Raw genomic sequence first — 10,985 nt, 5'->3', positions numbered from 1 at the left:
CGTGGAGGTAGCGGGTTCGAATCCCGCCGTAACCCTGGATGTATTCTTTGTGATGTCTTTCTCTGAATTGTTCTATCTGTATTTTCTACTTGACAATGACTTGTAAGCCTATATTGAGCACACAAGTCAGCAAATGTATGTAATTTCAATAAAAAAAAAATCTTCAGAGAGGTAAAAAATTTCTGAAAAGTTAAATCAATTCCAAAATAAACAAATTAAATACGTATTTCAATTCATATTGTTGTTGTTGTTAATTTACGTCGCACTAGAGCTGCACAATGGGCTATTGGCGACGGAATGGCTGGGACGTATGGCTGGGAAACATCCCGGCGGATGATCCGAAGACATGCCATCACAATTTTGATCCTCTGAGGAGGGGATGGCACCCCCGCTTCGGTAGCCCGATGACCTGCAACGCGAAGTCGAGCACTTTACGGTAGAATAGTTTAACGAGGACCAATACCGAACACCACTAAATTGCATTTTGGAATTTAGTTAGTTTAGTAAAATTTTCAAATAATATTTAAAAAATTGTGCGTCTTAACGATCAGTCCGATCACCGGGACTATTTCAATTCATAATAAAAAGCATCAAGAAGATATGCTAACGTTTCAATAATATCTTTCAAAACCGAAAGTAATAACCAGTCCTTAACCATTTTTTTTCTGAATTAAACTGTGTGGTCTTACCGAGTGGTCTTGTTGCTCCTCCGAGCACTTTGCAGTGAGAAAGAAATAGGTTCAAATCCCACATGTAGGGGGAGGATCTTATTTTAAATACGTCAGCATGTTGCTGTTCGTTGACGTTGACGTAATTTACAACCCGTGATTTTGAGAATTTCATTTTAAGGGAGTGTGGGGGGGGGGGATAAATATAAATATTTTGTGTATTGGTTAGTGTAATCTAAATTTCAAATTTTAGTATATTGTATTTTCTCTTTGAAATCAAATAAATATTTTGATTTTAGTTCTCTTACTGTTATAATTGTGGTAAGCAAAATATTGCAATCATATTTTTTACTGAGCTTTGAAAATCTGTTTATTTCTATTGATAATAATGTATGTAGATGCCTTATGAGTAATTGAACGTGACGTAATGCCTCTTAATTTATAAACTTGTATGCTTGTAATATTATCGATTATTATTTTTTTGTATTTCAATTGATTAGGAAATAGATCTGTAAGAAAACCTTTGGCATCAGGTAAAATGCAGAGCTGGATTTAAATATAACGTTTAAAGAATTTCCCCTGCTTGTTTGTAGTTTTAGTTTCAAAGCGTTATTTTTTTCCCCCCTATAAGCAGAATCTACGTCAGGTAAAATCATAAAACATACGTTTGTTAAATTAGATTTTGTAACATTTAGGAGATAAATTTGACAATTCCTGATAAATAAAAGTATACACACAATATTTTATGGTATAAACAGTACAATGAAATGCTAGAAATAGAAGGAAAAGTTATTATATTATTGTGCACTTTTTAACAATGCTCATATGTCTTTTTTTATTACTAAAACTGGGTGTACTCTTTTTCATGTGAGTTTTCTTTGAGAAATATGTAATCAAGCTTTTAGTTCCCACAAAAAATAAGCATGCATGCTAATGCTTTCATGAATTTTCTTTATTTAGATTCTCAAGTATGACTTCAAGGAAAAAAGTTTTGCTGAAAGTTATTATTCTTGGAGATTCTGGTGTTGGAAAAACTTCCCTCATGAATATGTACGTGAACAAGCGTTTTAGTAATCAATATAAAGCCACTATTGGTGCTGATTTCTTGACTCGTGAGTTGGTAGTGCAAGATCGACTTGTAACAATGCAAGTATGTATCATTAACATATGTAGATTTTCTTATATAAATCTGAAAGTAATACGCCTGATTTTTAGAGAAAAAAATTACTCTGTTGTTTTCATTCAGAAAAAATAAAAAAAAATTCAAGCTTTTTTGCGAGCCTTGCTCATATAGTTGTTACTTTATTAATATTGCTTCTTATATTGATTAAAAGACAGTTTCTTCTTTGTCTTTTTTTTTTCAATTTATGCATATAAACTTTCAAATCTAATTAGTTTACATTAATAATAAAAAATTATAAGCATTTTTCATGTTAAATAATGGATTACAGCAACTTAATACATTTTGTTTTGTTTCATCAGTCTAAAATCATAAATCTTAATACATTTTATCTTTCTATATTTTTATTATGAGGGCATTTAGTTAATTACTTTGTTAAACACCTGTATAATTAGTTGATGCATTATATAAAAATAATGCCATAGTTGAGCAATATTTCATGATTGAGATTTAAAAAAAAAGAAACTATTTAAAGCATTTGTACTTTGATATATTTTTATTATTGTTATTATTATTTGTTTCTCAAAAAATGATCTCTCCGATTGTCTAGAAATTGTATTAAACAAAATCTTGAAAAGTAAAAAAAGTGTAGGCAAACTGATCAATAAAAAATTAAGTTATGCACAAGATATACCATGCGTTCTGATTTGTAAACTCACTGCTTGATAAAGAGCTGTTCGCGTTTCGATAGCAAAAACTGCTTTTTGACATGGTAAATATCAAAAATCTGATAAGCTATCCAGAACCTAGATAAATTGTAAAATCAAAATGTACCGTATTTTTCGGCGAAAGCGCCGCTTCGTCGCAAGCGCCGCACCTCGATAAAAATGAAATTTTTTAAAAAAAAGTTACAGTAAGCGCCGCAATGGCGCTAAACCGCGTATATCAGCATCCTTTTAGAAGAGACCTTTAAATTACCATTTAGAGTATCTGTATAATAAAAAATTTAATTTTTTTATGCATTTCATAAAGTAAAGTTTTAATTTCTGAATTATAATAAAAAATTTCTTTTTCAGCAAAAAAAAAAAAAAAACGCAACAAAAAAAGTTTTCTCTTTCAGCAAAAAAAAAAGAAAACAACAAAACTATATAAAATAAAGTTGTTCTTACCAGTTGGCATCGCGCCAAAAAACAGAAGAACAGCAACAAAAAAAATTTATATGTTCAGTAGCTGAATTAAGGCTGATCTGATTACAGAAATCCGTAAAACAATGTAATAAGAAAAAAAAAAAAATTTATTAGAAGAAAGATTTTAAAATTTATTACCGTTAACAATTTGAGGAAAAACTAATACATAATAACGAAACAGCTAATAATAACGAAATAACTAATAATAACAAGAATAAGAAATAACTAAGCAGGCCCCAAAAAAATTCTGAAGGAATGAGCGAAGGGGAAATAAGTTTCACTTTCACAATCTTTGAGGGTGGAATTTTAGTCAAGACTCAACTTAGAAAGAGAGAAGAAAATGTTTAAAAGAGGGGTGTACCCCACCTCCTCCACGTGTCATTTCTATTGGAGCTGTTTAGGAGGAATCAATCAGTTATATTTAAAAGGGGTTGGGGAAAAGAAAAGGGTATGGGACCCCTAATCCAGCATTCCAAAATTCGGCACTTAATCTGATCTAATCTTTTTTTTTTTTCTTTTTTTTTTTAAAGAAATTTATATTGATAAGACAAAAAAAAAATCAGCTATATTCTTTTTATTTGGAATTTTATTCTGTTGAAGTAACTGTAACTTACTTTATTTTATCTTTTAAAAATAAAAAAGAAGCTTGAAAAAAAATAATAATAAATCTGTGTCAAAGGAAACATCTGTTTCTAAAGCAGTTTAAAATAAAGTGAGAAGTAAAAACACTTGCATTTCCAATGAACAAAATAAAGAAATGGAAGTTGGAAAAAACTGTTCAATCAATCTTGACAGCTGTGCTTTACTGATTTGCCCCCAAATTTCCCCCTTCTGTTTGACCATAAATTGGCCACACCCAGTTGACATTGAAACTACCACGTGGACAACAAAATGAATTCTATCCCTTTTGCGGTTTTTATTCGATTCATTATTTTTTTTTATTTTGCCGCTTTTTATTTTTTCTTGTTAATTGTTGCTTGCTTGTTTTTTTTATCGTTATTAGTTTTTAGCTTGTTTTTTGTTGTTATTCATTGTTAGTTTCTTAGCATTAATTGTTAAAAAAAATTTATTATTTTTTTTTGTAGTTCCCTGTTAGCTTTTTTTTCTTCTTGCGAGGTAAGCGTCTTTTGTTAAAACAAAATGTTATCTAAAAGAAAAAACGAGAACTATTATCTCGCTCCAAAGAAGAAACGATTATTTCTTTTTCATAGGATTCTGATTATTTCTTCTTGATTATATTATATAGATTATTATTTTGATTAGTAAAATTTCTCTTAAGATGGGCCAGTTTTAAATTCACCTCACCCCATCATAATCTACGATCGAAACTTGACTAAATTTATTGGTTTTTCTGAAATTAACAGTGGAATTGAATTATAGTAATATTTGGGAGCCATATTGGAATTTCCGAAAGAGATCCGAAGTTCGGCATTTCGTCAGTCCCGTGAGTGTCGGATTTAGGGTCCTATTCTTCCTTTTCTGTTCGCTCAAATTACAATTGCCAAGGCGCTAAATAGATTTCTAGCTTGCGATTTTTCCTTAAGCTGGGGGTGGATACAAGATGCATACCTTTTAAATTTTCTCCTAATGCGATGTTTCTTTAAAATTATTATTTCGTTTATTTATTTTCTTACAGGCTGCTGCCGAAAGTTTGCTAAGAATTGGCGATGTTCTGCAGCAGATCGCAATACAGGCGAATATTTCGTCGACTTCGTTATTAATTTTTTTTAATAGTCAGAAAATTATTTAATCTTAAATAACTTTCCTTGACGAATTTTTTTGCTACTAAAAAATATTTCGTCGGAAGCGCCGCATGTAGGAAAAAAACAACTTTTTTTTCGATAGCGCCGTGGCTCTTCCGCCGAAAAATACGGTATGAAGTTTTTTAGAAGCACTATATTATATATATAGATCGAGCACGCCAACTCTATCAAACACCTGACTGCAATTTCGACTAGCGATCGATACCAAATGAGCGCCCTCTTCCAGTACTCACTCTTGTAAACAGTCATTTTTTGTAACATTTCTACTAAACAGACAATGTTTTTTAAAAATTTGTATAATATTAAACAAATTTTTGTGGATTTAGAAAAGAAAATCTACCAAAACATAATTTTAATGTTTCACCCCCCTTCTAAAATCAGTATACTTTTTTAAATTCTCCCAAATTCAGAGGTTGAAATGCCAGGTTAGAATTCATTGATTGAGAAGAATAGTGACAGGATAATTTTTTTTATCGAAAATTAGAGTTGTTAATTCGTAGTGCTATGATGTCAATGTTGATCAATATTCATTAGAAAATTAATTTGTCTAACTAATTTGTCTGATTTTTTACTATTTTAGTGTATGTCAAAATTTCTACTTACATAAAGTTATCCTTTGATATTTTTCAAGATCTGGGATACAGCTGGTCAAGAAAGATTCCAGTCTTTGGGTGTTGCATTTTACCGAGGTGCTGACTGTTGTGTTTTAGTCTATGATGTGACCAGTCCTAACTCTTTTAAATCACTTGACAGTTGGCGAGATGAATTTCTTATTCAGTCAGGGCCAAGGAATCCTGATGATTTTCCATTTGTAGTAATTGGAAATAAAATTGATTTGGAAAACCGAGCTGTAAGCATTTAATTTAATTCAAACTTATTATTTTTTTAATTAAATATTTATCTCTCAGCAGTATAAAATTTATTTTACTCAAAGTGTAAATCATCTCAAATTGAATTTTGGTAGCTAAAATCGAGATTTTTTTTCCTAAATTTGATATTTTAATAAAAATACATAAAAAATTTTATGTAGAATTTCAGTCGATAAACTAGAATCAATATTGTGCTATTGTTTTGCCCTTCTGCCTCAGCACTCCTTATTATTTTAATATGATGTAGTAAAAGAGTAACTATCTGGAATACACAGGAATTTTCTAATTCTGGATACTTTAGTGACAAAAATCTTAGTTTTTTGTCTGACCTTGTTTTCAAGGAGAAAAGTACTGCAGTTTAACCAAGAGTTTGCCACGATCTACATTTACAAAAAATTATATCTCTAAGAGATAGAAAACTATAATATTTGTCCATAAAAGTTATTAAAGAGAAATAATAAGGAATAAAATAGAAATATTTAAGTAGGAAAAAATGCAAGAGAGAAACAGAAAAAAATCATTTTTGGTTTTAAGTTTCATCTATTTTAATTTGTTAACCCCTAAATTCTTAGCCTTCCATGTTATCATATTTATTGAAAAAACTTCGTTCCATTATAAAAATGCCAATACAAACAAAGGTAAACTTGCTGTTTATAATAGTAATATAATAAAGAGGAAAAAACTAATATATGTCCTTAACCTGTTAAAAATAAATAACAGACTAATTAAGAGCTTAAAAACTACATAAAAAAAGTAAAATTGCAAAGCAGAAAAAACAAAAAGAATTTAATTTTTTTCTTTTTTTAAAAAAATTTCCTCTGTTTCAATTTTTTATGTAGGAAATCTGTTTTCCATATCATATTTTCTAGAAATGTGGCATGCCAGTGGCTATATTGTTATCGATTCTTTAAAAAAAAAAAAAAAAAAAAGAAGAAGAAAAGGAAGCTTTGGTATGTACCTCTTAAAAGAAATTTTGAGCAAAACTGGAATTTTAATAAAGACTCATTCCATGTGAAATGGACCAAAGCTTTAATGAACTAATTTTTATGGAAAATTTTTTGAGAAATTACATGCTGAAATAAAACTAAAAAGACTTCTTCTTTTTTTTTTTTTCAAATTTTTTGGTTCAATTTAATAAAGTGGCATAACTAGAAAAGGTGGCTCATACGTAATTATCATCTGTAACTGCTTTTTTTCCTTTACTTATAAGCTAATTTTGTGTCATTCGAAATGAAAAAGTACGTGGCAATGCAATAAAAATATTAAAATGTTGTAAATATCTTAAGTAAGTATGTATTTAAAATTTTCTATTAAAATGGCACCTACTTTAGAGAATTTTTTTTTTAAATTTCAGAAAAGTTAAATCATAAGTTTTACAATGTTTTCATGCTTTTCAACTTCAAGGAAAAAACAGAGGGTTTTTTTTTTTAAATTTCTTTTTCTTTGTGTATTTAGTTTTTGACAAATTTTTGTGTTAGAGTATCATTTGACAATAAAGCTTTAAAAAATGGAAATAAAGACTCTAATTTATTAGAATAGGAAATATAGCACTTAAAAATTAAGAGCCAAAAAAGTTTCTGTTGTAGTTTCCTATTACAATTTGCCTTTTTTTTTCTTCATATCAACAATGAAAGTTAAAAAAATTTTCCTTACTTCTTTTCTTAGTGTTTCCACTTCATTTATCAATTTTTTACAAGACTTGAAATATTCATCAAGTACTTTGATGATCTTCAATTCTTCCAATCAAATAATTTTATTTAAAATTCATTCGTAACAACTATCTGCTTGTTGTCCACATTTCCATTTTATAATACCGAATTTAGATATAGTGAGGTAAAAATTAATATTCTGATAAATTAAGTGCTTAGTTAATTTTTTCATCAGTTTAGGCCTAATTATGTCAGCTTAAAATAGTTTATTAATTAACTCATTACGTCAAATCAGCTGAGTTTTTCCAAACAATTAGCAATTTTACTTAATGCTTAATTTATGCTATACTTATATTTCAATCATGTGCCTATAACAACTAATACTTTCAATTGCTAAATAAGGTGAAAAAATTGAGTTTATTGAACTTTGTTATTTCACTGAAATATTTTCGCTTTGAACCATTGATTATTATTTTTTAATGACTAAAAACACCCTCTTGATTTTTTTTATGTTGAAAAGTATGAGATATTAAATAATGTGAAAAAAATTTCCTATGAAATGAGTTCAATACAAATAGCAGCATTTTAATAGTTTTATTGCTTGATTCTCTACTTTTTCTTACTAATGACTCTGAAATTAAAAAAGTTACAGACGTTAAAAGCCACCTTCTCTAGTTATAATATTTTGTTGAGTTGAATTTCAAAATGGCACTCTTATTATAGTTTTCGCTCAAAAAAATGTTGAGAAAAAATAATTTTAGTCCTTTTTTATCACATATTCTTACACTCAAAAGAGGGTGCGTAGCGTTTTTAAAAAGTGTTTAAAGGTGCTTATTTTCGTTTTTTAAAAGCCCTTAAAGGGGCTTTTTTCCATAAATTTTTTTAAAAAGTGCTTAATTTTCCCCTTTCCGAAATTTGATTTTTTTCTTTACCGTGTTGACTTTCGCCACAAATTATGCAAAAAGACTTTGTTCTATTCAACATTTTCACAATTAATTCAACCCCAATCTATTTCGGCGTACCGCCAGTCTGTAGTGTATGAAAGCACCATTTGTTTTACATGTTTGATGAAATACTTGCTGGCCCGCACTTGCGTATACTGAGCTGGATTCAGTGTTAAGGATATTTGACTCTCATATGGAACCCTGCTGCATTATTTTGAAAGAGATTCTCAATTTCAGACTTCATTTTCCGCCCTCTGTTATAGAATCGAATAATATAATTTTCCGCCCTCTGTAATAGAGTCGAAAAATCTCTAAAATTTTTGCTGATTACGGGGACCAACTAAACATTGTAAATTTTTTTCTCTATTAGTGAATGAAAATTTCATTTCTCTTGTTAATTTCATCATTTGTGACGCGCCATCGTCTTTGTCACTGTAATTAAAGCCATTAACAAAGTAAATAACTTGCCAACCCTGTCTAATTATGATATTTTTCAAAGTGCTTAAAAATATTTTTTGAATCCTTGAAAAGAGCTTAATAGGTGCTTATTTTTTGTTGAAAAAGTTGGCTACACACCCTGAAAAAGTTTCCAGAAAATCTGTTGCATAGCAATAACAAGATTTTTATTTTGGTTCAATTCAAATTGAAGGAGCTTAAAATATTAATATAAATAGAGCTAATTATGTGTGATATACTAATCATGGAATTATTTGTATGCTGTAATATGTAACATTTATGTAACCTGAAAGATATTATTTTAATATATATCTGCTATTTTAAAGTTAACAGTACTGCTACTAATTTTAAGTGCCTAAAAAGTAAGTATTATGGTAAATTACTGTTATTCAATTAAGCCTGCTCATAGTTAAAATTTTTATTAAATAAAGAAGTATACTTAATTTACCATATAAAATTCTGCTTCCTGAGACATTTACAAAAAATATAAAAAATTTTAAAATGTAGGATTTATTGTTGTGTGGAGTCACAGCGAAAGTTAGTATCTCTTCAATATTTATATAATTGAAATTTGTTGTTGCTGAGGCAGCTAAAGATATTAACTTTATTATTCTAAACTTTTGTACAAATGTGAAGAAATGGTAAATTTAAAGCACTACTGTGAGTGTATAAACAAAATACATGTCTTCAAAATAATGCTTAATTTAATAACAATTGTTCTTTCTGAAAAAAAAATCATTATGAAGACAAATAAAAACAAAACAAATATAAAATGCGTAGTTTTGCTCTGTGAATGAAGTTAATGAAAAAATAAACAACACTTAAAATTTTTAACCCTTTTGCTTGAGACATTTCATGTGATAAATCACCTCCCAGGGCTGTTTTTTATTTCAATTATTTTTCTTACTAACACAAGACTATTGCATGAGATTAGGAGAAAAAAGTAATAAACTTCAAAAATATTTTTCAGTTTATTGTTGTGTGATTTGAAAGTACTGTCTTTCTGTTGAATGACCTATGTGTGCTTTTCAACTTTGAAGCTTAAATTTGATCATTAGGCCAAAAGTAAATCGGAGTGGTTAGATGTAGATATTTTGTGGTTAATTCTGAAATCCTATTTTTCTTTTGGAACTTACTCTTTTAACCTTATTTTAATGAATTATTGGTGATATTTTGCAGATTTCTACAAAAAGGGGACAAGGCTGGTGCCAAAGTAAAAACAATATTCCATTTTACGAAACCAGTGCTAAAGAGTCTATAAATGTTGAACAAGCATTCCAGGCTGTTGCCATGAGTGCTTTGACACAAGAACAAGATGCAGAATTATTCAATGACTTTCCCGATCAAATAAAATTAAGCAATAATGAAAAGCAGTCCAGGTCTGATAGCTGTGCTTGCTAATATTATCTATTTTTGGGTAAGAAATTTAATATATATCTAGAAAGTGATTAACTCAATCCTGTTGTTACATGCTAAGAAAAAAACAAAAGTGCATTTAACTATGCAGATAAAAGGTTTGTTTTTAAGAGAACTTTTGACTTATCTCGCAGCTTTTAAATTATCCAAAGGAGGGAAAAAGCTGCAGAGTGTAAATTTTGTATAGAAGAATATGTTGTAAACAATTATATATGTTATATACATATTGCATAATATTGATAGAATCTTTTAATTTGTTGTGGAAAGTTATCTCATTTTTACATTATTTGAGCTTGTGCATCGTCTTGACTTTTTAAAACTATCTTCTTTTTTTTTTACTGCAATAATTGTTATCACATTTACTTTAATGTATGATTAAAAGTGCAACAATTGAAATTTTATTTTTATTTAAATGTATGTTTTATAAAATAAATTTTGAAATAAAAAGTTTTTTAACTCTCTGATTAATGTCTTATTTATTCTGAAGGAAACTGAATGTTACATGACATTTTCTTTTTTATAGTAGTACCAAATTTAAAGGGGAAAAAAAAAAAACAGTTGTCTTACACTTATTAACAAAAGTATTACTCACCCATTTCTGTTATGGTTAGAAGTATTGGGGAGGTTGCAAAGGTCTTTTTTTTTTTTTTTTTTTTTTTTTTTTTGAAGCATTATGAGAAATTAAGGTTAAGATTTTCTAGATTAAGCATGCAAAATGAACAGATCAAAAGCCACCTGTGGCTGAAAAGGCTGCAGTAGAATTTTTTTTATTTTTTTAAATTTATTTCATAACTATTTTATTTATTTGAGAAGTCGGAATTTTGAAATTTCATTTTTTGAAAAATATTTAATCAGTTCTTTTAAAGTTTGGAATTTTCCCATTAAAATTACATAGTTAAAAAAAAATCTAAAT

The 10,985-nt window shown here is 28.6% G+C and overlaps 1 protein-coding gene across 3 annotated transcripts; it reads left to right on the top strand.

Moving 5' to 3' along the window:
* The first annotated feature begins 778 nt into the window (after positions 1-778).
* LOC107438128 (ras-related protein rab7) lies at positions 779-10,536 on the top strand. 3 transcript variants are annotated; one of them, XM_016050314.3, is made up of 4 exons: positions 779-989; positions 1,629-1,818; positions 5,370-5,588; positions 9,836-10,536. In XM_016050314.3, the coding sequence occupies exons 2-4, from the start codon at positions 1,639-1,641 to the stop codon at positions 10,055-10,057; spliced, it is 621 nt and encodes a 206-aa protein (XP_015905800.1). In that variant the 5' UTR covers positions 779-989; positions 1,629-1,638; the 3' UTR covers positions 10,058-10,536. The 3 variants fall into 3 exon arrangements, with proteins under 3 accessions (XP_015905800.1, XP_015905801.1, XP_015905802.1); XM_016050315.3 differs by lacking the exon at positions 779-989 and adding an exon at positions 1,059-1,314; XM_016050316.3 differs by lacking the exon at positions 779-989 and adding an exon at positions 1,095-1,201.
* Positions 10,537-10,985: the final 449 nt, after the last annotated feature.

Source organism: Parasteatoda tepidariorum, chromosome 12, assembly GCF_982258835.1.
Source record: "Parasteatoda tepidariorum strain Cologne lab strain chromosome 12, Ptep-v5.0, whole genome shotgun sequence".
Taxonomy (NCBI): domain Eukaryota; kingdom Metazoa; phylum Arthropoda; class Arachnida; order Araneae; family Theridiidae; genus Parasteatoda; species Parasteatoda tepidariorum.
Note: the sequence above shows the minus strand (reverse complement) of the source record. Positions and strands in the feature narration are given on the sequence as shown.